General features: G+C 41.7%; 1 protein-coding gene across 2 annotated transcripts; it reads left to right on the top strand.

Moving 5' to 3' along the window:
• Window positions 1-18,051: 18,051 nt before the first annotated feature.
• Window positions 18,052-21,417, top strand: LOC114431272 (cystine/glutamate transporter). 2 transcript variants are annotated; one of them, XM_028398862.1, is made up of 11 exons: window positions 18,052-18,278; window positions 18,810-18,936; window positions 19,007-19,122; window positions 19,216-19,341; window positions 19,417-19,516; window positions 19,600-19,644; window positions 19,731-19,854; window positions 19,941-20,141; window positions 20,502-20,651; window positions 20,761-20,938; window positions 21,170-21,417. In XM_028398862.1, the coding sequence occupies exons 1-11, from the start codon at window positions 18,056-18,058 to the stop codon at window positions 21,232-21,234; spliced, it is 1,455 nt and encodes a 484-aa protein (XP_028254663.1). In that variant the 5' UTR covers window positions 18,052-18,055; the 3' UTR covers window positions 21,235-21,417. The 2 variants fall into 2 exon arrangements, with proteins under 2 accessions (XP_028254663.1, XP_028254657.1); XM_028398856.1 differs by having other exon boundaries at window positions 19,216-19,516.
• The last annotated feature ends 138 nt before the right edge of the window (window positions 21,418-21,555 follow it).

The raw sequence follows: 21,555 nt of genomic DNA on the forward strand, positions 1-21,555 counted from the left end.
ATCCGGCCCTGATTGGCCAAGCAGGGTCCCAGTTGCCAGGCAACCATCCAGCGGTGTATGGGGCCTGGCTGACAGACAGCTGCTAATGAAGCCGGGGTGGTGGGTAGAAGAAGCATGCTGCAGAAAAGCCTCCCTTCTCATGCGCTGCACATCCAAAGGTTCCTGCTATGTCTACATCTACACCCCTCCACACCCTCCACAAGCTAATATGCACATGTATACATGTACTTCCTTCAACCTCCTACCATCCCCCCCTCAGCACTCATTGATTAATATTTACACAGCAAAAGAAGAAATGGCATACATGTTCAGAGAGAGTGCCAAAGTCTCTTACATTTTAGAAAGAGAGGTGTAAAGACGCAGATGGCATCCACGCAAACACGACAGCCATGGAGCGGAGTGTTGATTGCGGCGCATGAGTCACGCTCAGGTCACACATTCAGATCCTGCACAGCGAGCGGCCCTCCCAATCTGTTCGGACACACTGGAATTTCAATGAGAGGGAAAGCTAGTTATACCTCCATTCCCACATTTTTAAATAGTAGAACGTAAAATGTACTTTCAGGCCTACTTGGCTATCAAACCCAAGTTAAATAGAATTATACCACTTACGTGCCCCTAATGTATCCTCACAGTCTGTCTCTACAGAGCATTTTAGCAGCCACTACATCGGCTGTTCAGGGTGCAAATGGCGCAACACTGAGATCTCTTGGGAAATTATTTTCTGGTTAAATGGCAAATATTGTCAGCGGTGGAAGCACAGACAGGGTCAGCGATTTAATCAAGAATGTTAACGCATCTTCTCAGATTTGGACAGATTTGGATAGGCAGTTTTGCATATATGAAGCATGTTGGTTTCTTTCTTTTTCCCCCTATCAAGCAGCAACCTCCAGGCCTGAGAAACAAAGCCTGAGGCAGAAAATGGTCATTCCCTCCATGGCCTCTGGTGACTGGCTCCAAAAGTGAGTCAATGCCCATTGACCTCCATGTTAAAATGACTGACTTCACAGAAGAACATGTTTACAGCCTGCTACAAAAAACAGTGCTGGTCTCTATAAATTGGTTCCTTTTTTAACAACTGTGTGGGGGGGTTAACTTTTATATAACTCACTTGTTTCATTATATTACCACTTAAAATAACACATAATTAAAAGGCATGACTGCTTTGAGTGACAGTGTCAGAAACTGACCAGGGAAAGGTTTATGAAAAAAGACCAAACCAAACCAAGTGCAACACATAGCATAAACAATACAAAAAAAACACGAATAACAGCACATTAATGAACAGAAAATTAATAGAAAACAGGTAAAACAGCAGGTAAGACTAACTAATTTTAGATATCCACAAATAGACCAATGGACCATATTTTTTGTTTTGACAGCCAACAATACACTTGAAATGAACAAAATAAACACTCAGTTCAAGTTCTAGTTTCACCTTCAGAGCCAAAGATCCTCACTGGATGCAGATCAAACAGAATCCTTGTCACATCAGTTCAGAATAAATCCAAATACTCTTACCGCTTGGTATGAAGAGCCCACCGTATGCAGCTGGACCTCCGGGTTGACCGCCATCTTGCGTCCGGTGTATGTGTGTGCCAGACAGGATGGAGAACTTCTCCGAGTTTGACAGGAAGGAAAACGAAAAACCCAAACATAAATAACTACATCAGTGCAAAATAGAAAAATTGTTTCAAAATGACCGTCAATCATAATTACGTTACAGGTACTTTTTCAATAAACACACATAGTACATTCACATCGTGTTTACTTACCTTAGCTAACTGCGAACTGCTAGCTTAATGAGCTAGCTTGGCCGGGCAGGTGCAAAATGACACAAACAAAAGTACAGAAAAATGAGTTTAAACTCACCAAAACAGCTGTGATTTATTTAGACGTGTTTCCGGTGTTCCAGTTTAACTGGTGATCGTGTTGACTGGTGATATTTGTTTACATTCCAGGCAACCAGATGTGCTTGGTGTTGGCCTCCGCAGATTCGTCACAATCCGAGACCACTCCTATGCTGTGTGGCCGTCAAATGTTGCAAGATATAGATATCTGCGTTGAATAAAAACAGCCGTCCTGTCGATACCGTGCACAGAAAGTAATGAAAACGTGCTTATAAAACAAAACAGCCACATGTATAAATAAAGCCCCATGCGGGATTCGAAACTCTGCACAACGACAATATGATTACCAACCCAGCGTCGTATTCTCTGCACCACGGACAAGCTACTGTCTCCCGTCGCTTTACCTGCACATATCTCCTTCACGGTGTTGGCCGTTCAACACACGTGAGTGATGCGGTGAACACGCCCATGTTAACCAGTGACAGTCACAACTTAACATGGGCAGATGACCCTCTTTAAAAGCGAAATAAACCAACACAAAGCAGCGTTTTACACAGCGAAACTCAGCTATAGGGAAGAATACACAAGCACGGACACCGTCACGTTGAATGGATTTGATGTGAACCATGTGAAATATGTAACTCTGGCCTTTTTGATCGAACCACCGAACTACAGCCACCATTCAAAACCATTCAAAACATAAGCTAGAAGAAACTACATACAATATGTATCGTTACTTGTGTTTGTTTGTATGTATGCACTAACGATACACATTGTTTAAATTGTTTACGGTAGTTATCAAACAAACACACAAAAGTACAAGTAGTTTCTTCTGGGGTGGCTGTGCATGGTGCCACCTGCTCTTATTTTGAAAGGTGCATTTCGCTTCCGGTGTCTGTGGCTCAGCAGTGTAATCAAACAGAGCTTTAAACTAGCTCTAAATGTTTACACCGAACCCAAAAAACGCTGTCAGCCCACGGTCTGTGTCCTCGGTGGCCATGTCTGTGTGTTTTTACATCACCTGAGTTTGCTGTGTGAGACGATCGTTTGTTTTTGAGGATACAGAAGTCGGGCCATGTTAAGTTGTGACTGTCACTAGTTGACATGGGTTAACCTCGCCGCCTAAATGTGAGCGAGTGACAGAATCAACCACAGATATTGGGATAAAGCTGCATTTAGCTCCTTTATAGGGCACCATGGAAGATGATAACTGGACTGTGGTCACGTCGTGGTGGTTGTCTTTGAATGTTCTTCACAATACCAGCGTCGCTGTGACACACAGCGCTGCTTATGTTTTGAATGGTGGCTGTAGTTCGGTGGTTCGATCAAAAAGGCCAGAGTTACATATTTCACATGGTTCACATCAAATCCATTCAACGTGACGGTGTCCGTGCTTGTGTATTCTTCCCTATAGCTGAGTTTCGCTGTGTAAAACGCTGCTTTGTGTTGGTTTATTTCGCTTTTAAAGAGGGTCATCTGCCCATGTTAAGTTGTGACTGTCACTGGTTAACATGGGCGTGTTCACCGCATCACTCACGTGTGTTGAACGGCCAACACCGTGAAGGAGATATGTGCAGGTAAAGCGACGGGAGACAGTAGCTTGTCCGTGGTGCAGAGAATACGACGCTGGGTTGGTAATCATATTGTCGTTGTGCAGAGTTTCGAATCCCGCATGGGGCTTTATTTATACATGTGGCTGTTTTGTTTTATAAGCACGTTTTCATTACTTTCTGTGCACGGTATCGACAGGACGGCTGTTTTTATTCAACGCAGATATCTATATCTTGCAACATTTGACGGCCACACAGCATAGGAGTGGTCTCGGATTGTGACGAATCTGCGGAGGCCAACACCAAGCACATCTGGTTGCCTGGAATGTAAACAAATATCACCAGTCAACATGATCACCAGTTAAACTGGAACACCGGCAGCACTCTGTTTACTTCCGCGGCTCCTTGCTAGCGCGTGAGGGAGGTTCTTAAAGGGGAAGTGTCACTACGATCTCTTAAAGGCACGTTTTTAATTGTCCCCATGAAAGTATTACTAAACAGCCTTTAAATGAGTATTTATTGATAAAATGACCCTTTAGTGTGCTTTTTAACAAATTATTTATGTGTATTTGAGTCATTTGAGTTTTTAATGAGAGTTTGGCCATAGATGGCAAAGTTTTAACGTATGTATAGAAATACTATCTTTATAATAGCTTGATTCTTCCGTGTTATGTCCGCCCATCCATTTCCACAATTTGAAGTCTGTACCACCCACACCCGGGGTGTTGCATCATGTCTGACATCTTCCATATGCGATGAATCTTGTTATGTGGGATAAACAAGATTCTCTGGGCCTCTTGATAGATAAGGGCCTCCCCTCAAGGTCCCCTCAGGTAACAGCTGATTGATGGCAGTCCATAAAGTTTTTATGAGGCCAGTGTCAGAGGGCCTTGTACTCTCACCTGCAGGGATTTTGGTCGAATGATGGACCACCTGTTTATCATAGGAGTATGCGGCGAGTGGAACAAATTGGTACCCACTAAACTCTCTCCATTTTATTCATGTCATTGTTAAAAATCCATGCAAGCCGCTCCAGCAGTCCCCAGTCAATCTTGAAGCACTCACACGGCCTATGATTGCTTATCTAACTGACAGGAAACGACTTTTTAAAATGTATAAAATGCCACAGAGGCCCCCCATCCTGCTGTCTTCTGAACAATGCATTATTTCCTGCTGATTATTGTGTGCTCTCAGTTTCACAGGCAAAGTGTCTTGGTCCTGCTGAGAGGCCAAACATGCAGCAGATATTAATAATTCAAGGTAGCAGTAGCAAGGGCAGGATACATGTAGAGTCCTTGGAGACTAGACCAGCAAATCTCACCAGTGCTAGATTGGTTACTCAACACAGAGAGGAGGTAGAGGCTTCAGCATCCTCACACTGAGCCCTCATGGGAGGTTTGGAGGCAGGATAGAGAAAAACCTTAGGTGCATATTAATGGAATAGGAGTAATATGGCTACGTTGGAGGGTGTAATTGGCTGGGGGTAAAGGCCTGGATAGAGCTTGAGGCTACAAACAGATAAAGAAGCCCGTAGCCAGGTGAGGAAGCATAGGTGCAATGTTCTGATGTGAAGAATTATCTGCCGCTCTTTGTCCTAAGGTGCTGATGAAAATACTTTTAAACGAAGGCAGGTCAAGACATCAAAACATCAAAATGAGCTGGGCATGAGAGAAAAAGAGACAAACTGATGGAGCAAAGATTGAATCACTGACTGATTTAATGAGTTGATAATTAGGACTTGTCTATAATGCCAGGGAAGCATTCCTCGAATGTGCCTCCAATGGACCTAAAAAGTACATCCCTCCTACAGCCATCAGCAGCGCTGGACACTCTATATATAGTTCTCTCAGCGGAAGTATAAATAACAGACCCAAGCAGGCTGATTAAGTCTTCTGGAGAGTTGAAAAGTTTAGAATTAAACAGAAAGGCTAATTAGCCAAAGCCTTCGGGCATGAAATGAGAGTGAAGCCTTGTACAGTCTGTGACCGTGGACATGCATGCATACAAAACTGCTGTTGACACAAAATCAAAAGCTATCACTGCAGATGGTGATCAGCAGTGGCAGTCAGCAAACACACAAATCGCTGTGTATTGATGTCTAATCTGTGGAGTCCTCAAGGCTTCCAGGTGACATTTTAAAAAAAATGAATTGACTCTTGTGGGTTGAACAGTTTGTATTGACCTCTTTATGCAAAAAGCTGCTACAGAAGTCCCAACAGAAAGGAGACATGGTTCTGTCAGGATATTGTGAGATGGCGGACACAAATGCAGACTTAGCCAGAGGTGAAAACAAACTCAGTTCCTTTAACCCTCATGCATTGTTCGCAAACACTACCCTAATGTGCTGTTCGGGGACAAAAACGTCCCCTAACTTTAACGGTTTTAAAAATATATTAGATAAATATTTTTTTGAAATTTTTTTGCATAGACCTTTTAATTAACTTCAGTTCTAATCAACAGTAGTGAAAAAATCATTTTCCCCCAGGATTTTAACCCTTTTATCACCAATTTTATAAGGGGTGGTGCTGAAGATTGAAAAAAAAAACACACAAAATGGCTCATTTTTAATAGAAAAGGTGAATGTGGACTGGATTCTTTTTAACCTTTATTACAGTCTTGGTCATGTCAAACATCAGTAAAAAAATTGACTTTATTGCATTATTAGTTTTTGCACAGCACTGGATTTTCTTTTTTTCTTCCTAATGTGTTGTTCGGGGACAAAAACGTCCCCTAACTTTAACGGTTTTAAAAATATATTAGATAAATATTTTTTTGATTTTTTTTTGCATAGACCTTTTCATTAACTTCAGTTCTAATCAACAGTAGTGAAAAAACCATCTTCCCCCAGGATTTTAACCCTTTAATCACCAATTTTATAAGGGGTGGTGCTGAAAATTGAAAAAAAAAACACACAATATGGCTCATTTTTAATAGAAAAGGTGAATGTGGACTGGATTCTTTTGAACCTTTATTACAGTCTTGGTCATGTCAAACATCAGTAAAAAAACTGACTTTATTGCATTATTAGTTTTTGCACAGCACTGGATTTTCTTTTTTTCTCCCATTTTGTCCCATAGACTTACATTATAAACACACTTTTTTTGACTGCACAGCCATGGCACTAAATAATCATGCATTCTTGATTGTTGGTGGTTTACCCTGTTGGTAGGAGGTAAAATTTGTGATTTTTACAGTTAACAACTTAATTACCATATTAACCCTTTACCTGCAGGCCTGTGCTCATGTACTGTAGTTTCTGGCTTGTATATGGAGTTATAGGGAGTATTTTAGCACATAATTGTGTGTCTACACACTGTGTGTGTATGTTAGAGAGGACAATAGACTTATTTTAGGCATAGTAAGGATACATAAAAATAGGCAATAACCAATAAAAATTAATAAAATAAGCAAAATATGTTAATGTTCTCCAGGAATCCCAGTTGCTGGAGACAGGAAATCCTGATCATTGCTGTTTCCCTGGTTACTACCACAACTCTGATGGATTAAATGGAGAATTAATGTTCGGACCAACCAAGTGGATATAGGTGAGCAGAAAAACCAGAAGTAGGAACATTTGTGATGTACTTATCTAGTCAATAAGACTAGCCCAGCCATGCATTCTCCAAAACAACTTGTTCATCAAGGTCACAGTCACAGAAAGGCTCAGAATATGTCAAGGACTTTTCCCCATAGATTTCTACTCAGGATTCTTTGAGCTGTTAATCTCTGCGGAATAACTAAGTCTGGTCATTAAAACAATGGTAGTCTATAAATCTGTGCTTGCAGACAGTCTATGCTTATTTTCTGCTCTGTTTTCCCCCCAAACCTCATCATGTACTGAAGCTATCTGGCTGACAACTGCGATATCTCTCTCTCTCTCTCCCTCTCTCTCTCTCTCCAGCCGTCTCCTGAGCTCTCCTTGCTGTCTGTGCCAAGAATCTGACAGATACCCTGGGCTTAGATTACTGCCTAGGCCTCCATGCTATCAGTCACTTCCCAGTCTAACCCCAGCATCCCTTTGCCATCAGCCTGGCTCCGCAGAAGTATTTCAGAGTTTGATTCAATAAGAGAGATCGACTTTGAGGTGGTGTTCCCATCACAGTCATCTACAACCAACAGTATGATTTTAAACCCCTTAAAAAACAGACAAATCACCGACGGGCTTCATCTTAGCTCAGCCCATGTTTCTTGATGCTAAACCAATGAGTGCAATAATTCAAAAAGATGGTACAACTAAGCTGATTCCTGACACAACCTGCAGCACATTTTCCTGATCTCAAATATATTTTTAGCGACCATATCCCTACAGTTAATTTAATCAATCTGCCACAGGAGGCACCTTTCTCTTCATCACCTCGAAGCAGGCAATGTTTGCAGAGTATACCATCCATCCATCCATTCATCTGTCCTCTTTAACCCATTTAATCCCCCACAGGGCCCTGGGGGGCGGGAGCCAATCCCAGCTGTCAAAAGGCAAGAAGCAGATTATGCACTGGACAGGGCACCAGTCAATCAAGGGGACACAGAGAAACAAATAGTCATAATTTACAGCCAACATCTTATGAATTCATGGTTGGATAATTGTGAATGTTTGAACCAAATTTGTTGCAATTCTGTTAAACTGTTGAACTTGTTTTAACCTAGAAAACAAAAGCATAAAAACACTTTTTATTGTTGTATCTTTTTAGTCTAAGCTAAGCTAAGTAGCTTCATATTTAGCATCTAGTCATGAGAATGAGAGTGTAATTCCTAGTATTAATTGAACAAGCTGCTGGTTTAATCCACAAAAAAAGGAAAAGCAAATTAGAAATCTGGAGGATGTCATTTGAATAATTAATACTCCATGTTTTGGCCAAGAGTGCTATGATGATTCAATGGATGGATTTTCAATTTCAAATTGAGACTCTGTTGTGGCGAATCCTCAGGACAGCACAGGCTTCAAAGTCATCTCCTCCTGGAAGGAATGTGGAAGGTCGTTTCAGCGGCTCCTCCCTTGAGAGCATCCAGGAACACAGCAAGAAGAAAGATAAATGCATTTTTAGGTCTTGAACATTCTCAGTTAATCATGACAGGTCAGACTGCATCGATCGACCCACCTGAGATAGTGCTACTTTCAACAGACTTACACCCTTTGTGGATTTTACACTTGTGTGTTGGAGTCACTTATCATCAGAGTTCTCTGAGTGATTCACGTGGCTGTTCAGGACCAACAATGAAACGACAGAGCTCTGAGAATGGGATGAAATCGACTTCCTCCTCATTAACAGCAGAATAACGTCTGGAGAAGCAAAGGTCAGCTGCAGTGGCCAAGCTGAATGTCAATAACCCATCGCTGACACACCCAGCGAAGCCAGTTGAACAACATCATACAGCAAGCCTGGGGAGAACGTCAAACCTTATGAAGGCCTCTCACATGATGGATCAAAACCAGGTGATGCCGGAGGACTAAGGAAGAAGAAAACTGCACAGCTTTTGAGTGTGTACAGTAGGAAGAGGGATCTTTGCTTTATCTATTCACCTGTACACATTGATTCCTCATTTCAATTTTTCTTTCATGCTTTCCTGCCCCATGGTTTATTCGTGAGGTCTACTTTCTGGTCGGGCCATCCTCACAGGAAGGCCTGGAGGAGAATCAATAGAAGCTGGCAAGAAAGAAAAGCTCTCTTTTCTCTCTAAATGTATTCTCCTCTCTTTCCTGAAAATGACTTATTTTGCTATGTCAGTTATCAGATTCAGAAAAAGCTGAGGGCAGCTTCAGTCGATGAAAAGAAAAAAAATCTAGCTTAACCCATGACAAGTTGAATATTCTAAATTTTGACTAGGAGGGCAGAGACTGAGGATGGATTTGAGACCATGGATGGCCAGTTACTGCTTAGAATCATAGAAACTGTGGTTACAATGAGAAAGCAGTAATTAGAAGTGTCAAAAAACTGCAGTTCCTCAAATGGTCACTTGGGGCTGTGTCCCACAGTGAGTCAATTCCCATAGATGCTCATGTTAAATACACCAGAAATATAGCAATTCATAAAGCAGAGTTAAATAAGAACACATAAGCTGTCAGCAGTCTCCAGAAGCATGATATGTCTACACAAGACAATCGAGTAGATTCATTCTACCACACATTAAGTATTGATTGCGGATATGTCTCGCCATCTGTCTGCAAGCCCCCATGTGTGCTTTATTTACCCAGTCTGAGACTCTCAGCACAGGGAAGATGGACAGGTAGGCAGGCGGTGCGTCCATCAACCAAGGCAGAGCAGACAGAGATGGAGTTCAAACAGCTGTGTTATTGATCTGAGACTTTGGGCTCAGTGACAGCTTGTCAACTTGTGAGACCAAATCTGAGATGGACAGCAAGGACAGTGTATTTCAGAATCTGTATGTGGTTAAAGAATGCTTGCGGGAAGCTGTCACAATCGAACATGTCTCAGTGAGGTGCCCGTCAGCTACTATTTTCTTTCTATCGTTTTTATAGCATCCTTTGTTGTGCCTGATTCTTTAGGAACTTAAACTTCATGTACACAAAATTTTACTGATTGCACTCCATCTTGAAACCTGGAAAATATCTTATTTAATCATAAAATTATTTATTTAATCTATCTATCAGATATACAGGAATACAACAGAAAAATCCTGTCAGATTTTAAAATAAAACACACTTTTAAAGGGGTCCAAAAGAGTTCTTACAGATCTTATTTTGGCCATCTTAAACACAAAAACTATATAACAAAACACACACACACAGACTGCCTTCAAGATCAGGGAGCCAGAAATGCTAAAATGCTAACATGTTTCGTGCACACAGAGCCTCACCTTCAGCTGATTACATTTGCATCCCACAGTAGAAGAAGAACGTGAAAAGTTTAGGTAGTTTTTATTTTTCATTTTTCTATGCAGAGAAACTGTTACAGAAGACTGTGAAAGAGTGAGTCATCTCGAAGGTCAAGGTAAGACTGTTGGAACTGTGTAGGCTGGAGGGCCGGCAGAAGACACGTGACAAAACTGCAGGTAGGAATGAGGACAAGAATAAAGCAGCAATTAATGTTCAGGGTTTATTGCATCCATTGCTTTGTATTTAGCAAATCACATGTAACCCGATGTTTGCTCACCTACATATTTTCACACATGTATCTGTTATATAGTGTAACTAAATACAAATCATGTTCTCACGTCTACACACTTGTTTAAATGTCTCACTGCTCATTTTGTGCAATCTAAAGATCATAAACACCTTTTATACGAGGCACTACTACACAGCTTTACTCTATACATTTAAAGAGTCTATAGTGACAAATGTGAACATATTCTTTCAAATAATGGATTATTCAGGTCATTTGATAAACTCATATTTTCTGATTTATTTGTGTTGACACTGTGGATCAAACTTGATATAGTAGCTACATGCTACATGCGGCACTCCTGTTCATTAACGGATTTCTGAGCCAAGGTGAGGCGGTGCACAACATCGGAGACGGTGATTTAATCTCTGTTATGAAGCCAATTCCCAGTGCAACACCAGCATATTTCATAAACAATCCCTCGACTAGAATAATAGATAATTCAACCTCTGTCACCATCAACGTAATCAAAAGGGGCTGCGGTGGGAATACAGAGCTTATAAATATGATCTATACCACACTGCACATGTTCAAAGATCAGTCGTTTGCCTTGTTTCGATCCAATATGTGGTCAGACGACATTTAATCTCTGCTGTGTGTCTCACAGGGCAATACATGTGCGGTTTAGAATGTAAAGGAAACAGAGGAAACATATCTGCTAATCTTTACAACATTTTAATTACCTGTGAACCACAGAGCTGAGAAACAGCTGCTTTGACTGACTCCGCTCACTGTATGACTGCACTTCTGCTTCTCCCCATACAACCTATATGCATTCTGTTGGATTTAATCCAGCAGGGTGAATGACTATAACGTTTTTTGGTTCTCTAAAGCAGTATGAGACTACACAAATTTACCCCAATTTTGACCTGAGCGACACATGCCAGGGTCAGGTCTGAACATCAAGAACAGCAATGAAGTCAGACTAACATGTGATGAGATTCCAGAAAGGATGCTTCATAACAAAGCAGCAACTCCTGCTCCTGAGAGAGGAAGCCCATGTTAAAGTGTCATAAAGTGTTTCTATACATACACTATATGTATTTGGAGAGACTTTACACATTGCATATGGATACTAACACATGCAAAAAAAAACAAAATAGAGTCAGCAACACAGAGAATGTGTTAGGATGTGGTGTGGAGGTTAGACAAAGAGAGTGTGAGCAAACAGAAAGTGAGCATTTTTACAATCAAAACAGACCTAAAAAAAACCCCAAGGAGTAAGACTAAACAAAGTAGACACAAAAAATAAAACAGGTGAGGAGAAGGAGGAGACACAGGTGGAAATAATGAGGACAGGGCAGCCGATCACAATGGATGATGGCAGGAAGTAAAATAATTTGAAACCAGGAAGTTCATCAGCCAAAATACCAAAAAGTGCAACAAAATCTAAACATAAAACATATTAAAATTAAACACGTAAAAAAGCATAATGTATTCATAATGCAGAATGTTTATATATTACACATAGCGTATTTTATTGTTACACTCACACTTTTATAATGGGCACCCCAGACATCCTCCGGGCAGGGAGGAGCTGTCTCCTAGCAACAGCTTTTCTGCTTAAAGCCTTCGGTCAGCCAGCCTCTCCTTGAGTAGAGTACACTGGCACAGCAGTGTGGTGGCTCTAATGAACTGACATAAAAATGCAGATTAATTCAACAAACATGAGGGTGAACAAAAAAAAACACACACAAATCAATCAAAACACTAAAAATAACCTGGACAGATGATGGTGTTTTGAGTGACTCGTTTATTATTCCTGCTGATGAGTGAAAATGGTGTCATTCACTACATCATAGCTCTCCCCGTCAAATTAATGCAGCACCATAAAGCAAAGCACTTCATCATGTAGGACATAAATTCTCCGGCTGGACAGATTTACATTGATTGAGCACACTGAGATGAGCCGAACACGCCCCTTTAGGTAATAAAGTGCCACAGTTGATCACCCATCAGACTCTCATTACAGCTGCATCCCTGCTACCCCGGCCTAGCAGGGTTCTCCACAAGTTGTCCGACAATATGTGGAGCTAGTGTGAGGAATACAAAGCCTGCAGAGGAAGAAATGGATGAGCAACGAGTTTAACAAGTGAAAATCAGATTTAACTGCATGAACAAAGAAGCGGTCACATTTTTAACAACATGGTAGCTAAGCTACACACACTAAACCTCACACAGATAATGTAAGTAAAACTTACACTATATAAAATGGTGACCCCTGTGGTAAAAAAAAACTGCGAGTCAAAGCCAAAAATCACAATTCTGTTGCCATTATTGGTGATAGATAGTGACACAATGATGTAATTAAAGTTTTATTGCCACTTTAAAGCTACAGAACACAATGTTTGTTGCTGAAATGACACCGCCCCAAACATGAGCCCAAAACATCTGGATATCCCCCTGGTGGATGGCTGCAGTATAGTTAAAAAATCTTGCCTCCTCCATGATATGTGGATGGCACCTGAGGGAGGGATGTGCTCGACATGATGATGCAGCTTCAGCTTTTGACCTCTACTGTGCAGAATCTGGTCCCACAATGGCATCTTTTTCTAACATGGCAGCACCCATAAGCGAGATATTTACCCTCTACTTTTGTACAACGGGTGGAGGCAAACCTACATCATCCATCTATGTTTTACACTAAAAAAAGATCCCATTTGTTAACAAAAAATGTCTTTGATCTGTGTAAGTTTCTATTTATTTTACTCTTCAAAGCTACTGGTGATATTTAAGTTTGCCAATGCCTTAAAGAAGCAACGTCACCACAGACACTAGACTTAAAACTCAGTATTTCAGCATTGTATGAAGCAGTGTAGTAAATGTTTTAAATACAAAAGATGCTCATGTTGATGTAATTAATTATGTTGCACGGATGCATCAATTAATCACTGAAGAACCAACGATCACAGTGAAATATGCGATTAAAGTGCTCTACATTAAAATAGTAATTCATCACTTTGACTACAATCGTTTGTTGTGAACAGTGCACCATTAACTACAGCTGCGATTGTCTTGTCTAAATGTTTTGAATCACACCATACTGCACCAGTGTCATCAGTCATTACAATCGCTTCACAGCAGCATATAGTGTTATTTACATTCTTACTGAAAATGTTATGGTACTGGCAGCAGTGTTTTGTCATGTGTGTTGCCCTGCAGATATTTGAAGTCATTCTGACAGCCTTGACGTGTTTTTATAGCCTCCTGATCTGTGCGGCTGTATCAGAAATTCACACGTTTCTTTGCTTTAATGTTCTTTTTTCCTTTTACTACTTGTACTACTTTGCTTTGTGTGACACTCACATCATTCATAGCACTCCTCTGACTTTTATAAGAGCATTAAAGGCAGCCATACTGTCCACGTATGAATGACACAATGAATAACTCATCAAAGCTAATTCTCATTCAACAGATATTGATTGGGTCTTAGTAGAACTGTAATTAATATGTACGCTGTGATGCACTGCAGGGCACTGTAAACCACTGCCATAAAAATCGACTCAGAGTACTTTGATAGACTGTTTGCTCCTGAATAAAATCAGCCAGATCAAATAAAACTTTGTGTGTGCTCCTTTGTGGTGTAGACTGATTTAACAGGACAATACTGAGTGAGGGACTAGAGACCATGACGTTCTTACATTTGGTGGTTTTTGATTTTATACAAGGAACCAACCTGTATTACCAACATGAAATTTAAACCAGAGCCCAGATAATGTAACTATGGCTGAAATGCAGGTAGAGTTAAGACAGTTGGTGTCCATGTTAGCATCAAGTTGATCTGAGACAGCAGCATTTTGTCACAAGGAGTCATGGCCTTTAGAAGATTTAGCTAGCCTTTTTACTGAGTTCAGTGATAATGAAGAGATGATACCATACCAGACACCATATATACTGTATATATGGCTAGTATGTATAAACATAATATAATGCTGCTGTGAATCTGTGAAACCTTGTTTCCTAATACCTAAACGTATAGGGCAAAGCAAGATCATGAAGTGAAAATATTTAGCACACAACCATTTCAGCCCACGAGATATGCGTAATTAATGACCTTTGGGCAAATGCCATGAGCATACTGTGGATCTCAAAGGTGAAACTAAGGCTAAATATACACTGATGATTCAGTTATTGTTAGAGAATGAAAAGTTCTCTATAAGGAAGACATCACAGCAGAGATGTAGCAGCTTTATTAGCGTCAATATCACAGAGGCAAAACAATAGAATTTAAGAGGAATGATGCATGGAACCAGTGCAATAGCAACCCTTTTAAGAGCAAGAGGACATCACATTGATGGATGACCACTGGGGGACATCTCTCTCTTGAGTTCTGCAAGCGCTCCTGAACCACTCAGGTAAATCACACAGGCCTGAGCTGCAGAAAGAGAGCGAGAGAGAGTTTTGGCTCTCATGAATGGATCTCTCAATACGGGGATGTTCTTTCATTCTGAATTAGACACAAAAAAACACTCTGAACACTGTGTTTTGAATCTCAAACACCTCTTTAAAAAAAACAAACAAAATTAACACCTCCACATCTCCTGAGAAAAGCAGATTTATATTTGTAGGAAGTAAATCTGTTTTCACACCAATGAAGCCAAAATCAACCAATTTTCACAGGAGATTTCTGCTACAAAAAAGGTCAAATTTGAATAGATTTTTGCCATAAATAAACTGTGAGGCGCATACTCCGCCGTCTGACGCTGTCTTAATTCACTGCATTTGAAGGCTGTTTACATCACAGCAGTGCAACCAGCAGTGATTTTTTTTTCAAATGCAGAGAATGTGCAAACAACTCCACAAACAGACTTTTAATACATTACCATGCAGCCGTGTTGTGTTACCAGCTACTGCTTCTTTGTGCATCTTTATGAAGGATGTGAACTGTTGCTAGGATCACTAATGCTGGCAGTAGTAGCCATAGAATAGCTACTTACAGTTAAGTTACATTCTCATTCACTCTTTCTATATATATTTATATAAATATTGCATGAACATACACACACACACACACACACATACACGTTTGGCAAATTTTCACTGGTAGAATGACTCGGGTGACATGCATGAGGATGGATCTGAACTCTATCATGTAGCTACACCGGACGCTGAATAAAACAATGAACAGCAACATAACAGAGGTCAGACAGCATGGCTGCTGTCCTTTAAACAGTTTAAAAGCTGGGACCTACCTCATTTGAGAAGAAGCTCACTCCGGAGGCCTTTCTGGGAGGCAAAGAGTTCATGTCATAAAGTCTGGCGTTCTGATAAAAGAGAGCATAGCCTGGACGCCGGGGCGTCTGTCCGTCTGTCCTGTCTAATGGTCCTGTCCCATTTGTTCTTCTTCTTCTTTTCTTCTTCTTCTTTGGTGACAAGTAAATCACAGGGGCGTGAAACGACACCTGTCAATCATTTACCCGGCTCCAGCCCGCTGCTGATTGGTCAGAACCGAAATGAAGTTAGCCCAAATAGTCAGTAAACGGTGAGGTTTCCGGTACACCCGGAAAAGAAGAAGTAAGAGCTGATTGGATGAGTTCGGACTACATAAAATTAGACCAGCTACAGATATTCTGTGTTATTCTCTTAAGTAATTGGTGCTGTTGCTATTTTAGCGTTTAGTTTTACCATATCTTGTATGTTATTTAGACAATAATTTTCCCTTTTTACTCTTTATTGTATAATGTAGTACCATCTAATCGCTAGTAGCACTGTGGCAGTAGTAGCTGCACAGTGTGCTAGTAGTAGCAAGCTAGCTAACAGTGTCTCCTGTTTGAAATGTGTTAAAACCGTCTTGAAAATATATTAGCAAGACAGTGCACTTTTAAAAGGGGTATTAATATTTTGCTGGCTAGTTAACTGGTAGGTTAGTTAGCTTAAGTCAATGAAAGCTCAAAAAAAATGAACTGCATGAATGACTTGTCTTCTGCCATACAGCATTTTAACTCTCTTGCTACGATAGCAACACCTGATGTGTACATGTGTGTGTGTGTGCACTTGTCTCATCAGTGAAGTCCCATAAGTGCTGTGTGTATGATATACACATATGTAATGTGGCATATGTGTGCCTCTGTGTGTGAAGGTTAATTAATTCCCAGGACAGGTGCACACACTGATTTTATGCAATAATAGAGCTTGTAATCGCAGGGATGTGAGTTGCCGGAAGCCGTTCCACACATGCAAAGACCTCAGCTGGTTGCCAAGGGTGATGTTGCCAGGAGGGCATTATGGAGGATGACTTTTCTCTCTTTGTTTACTAAGGTGATAATCCATAAATAGAGGAATGAATCACATTCTAAACCGGAGAGACCCAAAGATCTTGTTTTATACATTTACAGTGTAACAGGAATGGATTTATTAGATGGAAAAAACCGCAGGGTCCCCTGTGTGAATGGCCACTGGGAAATGTTGCTTTTATATTCTGCTCCATGTGAGATGAGCCTATAGGAGAGATAGGAACTCAGGCTTGTTAAGTCTTCTCTTGACTGGGCAGGGATCTGGGGAGGTCAGGTGGAAAACAGCAGGGGGAGATAGGCTCTCATCTGCTGGGGCAGATTTACCCAGAGAGAAAGATAGAGAGAAGGGAGGCTGAACTCAGACCTGCCCTGGGATTTCACAGTGTGATGCTCAAGAGGTCTCCCAGAGCCTTCAACCTGTAGCTGAGAAGCAAAGTTTGTAACCAGTGATGTCATAGGATGTAGTTTTTTATACGAAGCATCTGTTGCACTTTGTTCTTGTGTGAGATGAGAACGCCATCTTCTGGGTAGAACGCAAAGTGCAGCCATGTTAAGTGAGTGAACATTTAGGAAGCCTTTGGTTCCATCTGCTGGCCAAATAGAGAAACAGCAGAGCAGCAACAGCTGTGTTTGGCCTGGAGTTGTGCACTATAAAACAATGTCTCTACTGCATTGTATTTTCCCATTTTGCTGCATGAGCTGCATAAATAACCATTTAACCGTATCTTTGACTGAGCAGAGTGCAATCACTCACACTTGATCGATCTTGACCGGAGGAACCTCTTGGTGTGTGGAGTGTGCAGTGTGGAGGAATGTTAACAAGCAGAGCTCCTGCTGATGAGGTGACAGCCATTGTGCGGTCAGACAGGAGAAAATACATGAAAACAGTCTGATAAACAGGCTGATTTCTGGTGTCCCTCGAACTGATCTGTTCTGAGAAAGAGCTGGGCGAATCTAAAAAATTCAGAGGGGACAGGATGTCCAGCCCTCCTACAGTCTATGCAGCTGCTTCTCCAACATGCTGACCCCCTCTTACCCCCAGAGCCTAAGGGACCTCTGTCAAGCTGTACACACACATTTGCACCAATACAAACAGTTCAAGGCAGCAAAGCGTGGAGCTTTTTAAACACATGCAATTACTTAGCAAAGAGAGCTGGCTTTGTTCCCTGCTCAGGCTGGGCGGGTAGGGGGGAGAGCCAATGAGGGAAGAAAAACATGCAGGAAAAGGGGGAGAAGGGGCCCGTGTTGTGGCCGCTGTTGTTTCTTCCCACCACAGCACAGTCACTCTGTGACAGGAGGAGATAATGGAGGAGGTAAAGAAGGAAGAAAGTAATGAGAAGAAGAAGGTGGACGAGGAGGTGGTGCACCTTCGGAGAGAGATAGGGCTGCTTCCTGCTGTGTCCTTCATCATTGGGACGGTGGTGGGCAGTGGGATCTTCATCGCACCGAAGGGCGTGCTTATGAACAGTGGCAGCGTGGGGCTGTCTCTGCTGGTGTGGGTGCTGTGTGGCATCCTGTCCATTTTTGGTAAGAGAGATAGTTTCCTTTACACAGCACATTAGGCCAAGAATGTCATGTGGATTATTACGTGCATGTGCAGTTCAACTCTTTTGAATGAATGTGGATAAAATCTGAGGTCCCACACTGGACTTTGTGCAGTAATGTAATGCTTCAGTCTCAAGGATATCCACTAGGACATGTAGCAACACTAGTGGGAGGTGCTGGACAGACTTTTGGCTAAGTTCAAATAGCATTGTTGGCTACAGACATGGTTGCAGTGCTTGTCTCTGCCATGTGGGTTGCTATTCAACCCTGGTGCAAGTAGCCACATTGGCTCTTCCAACTCTGGTGACTGACACCTGAGTGCAAATAGCATCTCACAAGGGAACAAATAGACTAGCTTGAAATGAGCATGGTGAAAACATGGTGGCTTAGAGTGGCTGGAGGATGTCAACATCCTAGAAGGAAACAACATAGGAGACAGTGGTAAAGACCTTTGTATCACCCCCTTCCCCCCAGTCTAGTCCACTAAGCTCCATCACTGTTTTTGTCTCTTAGGTGCCTTGTGCTATGCTGAGCTGGGCACCAGCTTTACAAAGTCTGGGGGTCACTACACTTATCTTCTGGAGACGCTGGGGCCCCTTCCTGCATTCTTACGACTCTGGGTTGAGTTCTTATTCATCAGGTGAGTGTTTCTAGAAATGTAGAACTCGACTCAAATCAAATATGTTAACAAACCGGTTTCTCCTCCCCAGGCCAGCTGTGGCTTCTTATGTGTCCCTGGCTTTTGGTCGTTACGTGGTGGAGCCGTTTTTTGCACCCTGTGCTGCCCCCATAGTGCTAATCAAACTCGTCAGTATCCTCGGAGTGAGTGAGTGCTTTCATTACATCGTATTATCTGCACCTCTGCTCTATATGCAGGAGAGGAGAGCTTTTTATATCCGTCTCTCCTTCTCTCCTGCAGCGTTTGTCGTGGCAGTGAACTGCTGGAGTGTAAGTATGGCGTCTCGTGCTCAGGTCACCTTGACCTTCATTAAGATGTTTGCTCTGGTCCTCATTATCATCCCCGGTATCATAGCACTGGCGAAAGGTAGGAAGATGTTTGGATTTATTCTCCCGGGCTTTCAGACCGTGGGTTTTGCCTCAAGCTCTCATGTCTCTGCAGGAAAGACAGAAAATTTCCAGAATGGTTTTGAGGTCGACTTATTAACACTGGACAGGCTGCCGCTGGCCTTCTACAATGGCCTGTATGCCTACGGAGGATGGTAAACTGTGCTACACATTCAAAGCACTGATCACCATGCATATTATGCATATTGGTGCAATTTTAATCAGATTCTTTCTTCAGGTTTTATCTGAACTTTGTCACAGAAGAGGTCATAAACCCAAATAGGTACACCGACATCCGCTCTAAGCTCCTTCAGCTTTTGAAACCCAAGTCGCCTCTTATATCTTCCTTTGTGTCTCCTGTCTTGCCAGAAACATCCCACTGGCAATAATCTGCTCCATGGTGACAGTGATGATCTTTTATGTGCTTGTGAATGTGGCGTACTACACCGTGATGACTCCTGCTGAGCTGCTGCTGTCTGATGCGGTGGCTGTGGTCGGTGCTGCACTTTATTTTATGGATATTCCATGAAACACGTGTTGTCAGCTGTATGTCCTGATATGATGTGGTGTTTTTTGCAGACGTTTGCCAACCGCGTTCTTCAGGGATTGTCATCAGTGATTCCTATTCTCGTGGCTTTATCGTGCCTCGGAGCGCTTAACGGTGGCTTCTTTGCAGTGCCACGGATGCTGTTTGTGGGAGCCAGGGAGGGCCACTGGCCTCCAGTCTTCTCCATGATTCATATTCGAAGACACACACCATTACCTGCTGTCCTCTTACTGGTAAACAGACACAGAGGTGGTGCCATTCTCCCTCTTGTGGATGAAAACAGTGTAGTTAACCTTGACCAACCTACATGGCTGAGGAAATAAAACTAACACACAAAAACTGCAGTTCCTCAAATGGCCACTTGAGGGTGGCTTCAGTCCCCACAGATCTCCATGTTAAATTTATATCCAACTTTACAGAAGAATTAATCATGTTCATCACTACTAAAAAAAAAGCTTTTGCCCAGCCAAATTACATCACTAAACGTTTGGTATTGATTTAGATTTATACTCAGCAAGTCCTTGAGGGGATGTAAGTGTTGTTCTAAGAGTGTACAGCTGGGTGTAATAAATACTTGTCTTGTGCATCTCTAGTATCCATTGGTGGTGCTAATGTTAATCAAAGGAGAGATCTACCAACTCATCAATTTCGCCTCTTTCTCTCGCTGGTTCTTCATCGCCTTGGCAACCCTAGGGATGCTCATCCATCGTTATCGCTTCCCTGATCACCCAAGACCCTTTAAGGTTAGCATAATGTGCTGTGCTCTGTGCTGACTTTTAAAGTGTTGTTCTCCAACTGCTGAACCGCTAACTGCTAACACTGAACCGACCTGTGTTATTTCTTCTGGTTAAGGTGCCCCTGGTCATTGCAGTCACATTCACAGTGGTTTGCTTCTTCATTGTGGGTCTATCTCTACACTCTGACCCCTGGAACACAGGGCGGAGCTGTATCCTCACACTGACAGGAGTCCCGGTGTACTATTTGACCATCCACCACTATCGCTTGCCCAAAAGATGGAGACACATCTTCAGTAAGTCATAGAAAGACTGGTCAACATTTCATTGCAATAGTCACTCAATTTATGCAGATGCTATTTACACCTGGGTATCTGTAGCCAACAACACTATCTGTTATTTTCATTCCCGTGTGTGTATGGCATGGCTGGGTCAAAGATTCACATTTCCATAACATGCTAGAAATGCCATATTGCATGACTGACTGACTTTTAGCTGTTACATAATTCTAACTCTGATTTTCACAGATTACTGCAGCAAGCAGCTGCAGATCCTCCTAGAAGTGGCTCAACAGGAAGTCCAGACTTACTGAACAATCAAACATGTCCCACGTTCTACTGGCAGACTTTGTGAATACAATCTTTACAACTTGTATTTAAAGGATTCATTTTATACAAGAATATTTTTAAGACCCTGTTTAGATAAAATACTTGAAACAAGTGTGACTATGCTGGAAGAATGAGTATTATTATAACACGTTTAGTTTTTACAAACCACTGGCCTAAAGCTCTGCTCAAAAGCGTCATATTTTTACACAAATCTTTAAAATAAAATCCTTTTTGAATCAGAAACCACCTGTAAGGTTTTTTAGTTTTTATTCAAATATAAATAAGCAGTCATGCTTTGTTGTTTT

Source organism: Parambassis ranga, chromosome 2, assembly GCF_900634625.1.
Source record: "Parambassis ranga chromosome 2, fParRan2.1, whole genome shotgun sequence".
NCBI lineage: Eukaryota > Metazoa > Chordata > Actinopteri > Ambassidae > Parambassis > Parambassis ranga.

What these genes read in the sequence shown, in the direction of transcription:
- LOC114431272 (XM_028398856.1), top strand. Translation starts at nt 18,056, where the DNA reads ATGGAGGAGGTAAAGAAGGAAGAAAGTAATGAGAAGAAGAAGGTGGAC. An exon ending in TGTCTGATGCGGTGGCTGTG is followed by an intron (nt 19,855 to 19,940) that starts GTCGGTGCTGCA and finishes TGTTTTTTGCAG; the next exon opens with ACGTTTGCCAACCGCGTTCT. An exon ending in ATCACCCAAGACCCTTTAAG is followed by an intron (nt 20,652 to 20,760) that starts GTTAGCATAATG and finishes CTTCTGGTTAAG; the next exon opens with GTGCCCCTGGTCATTGCAGT.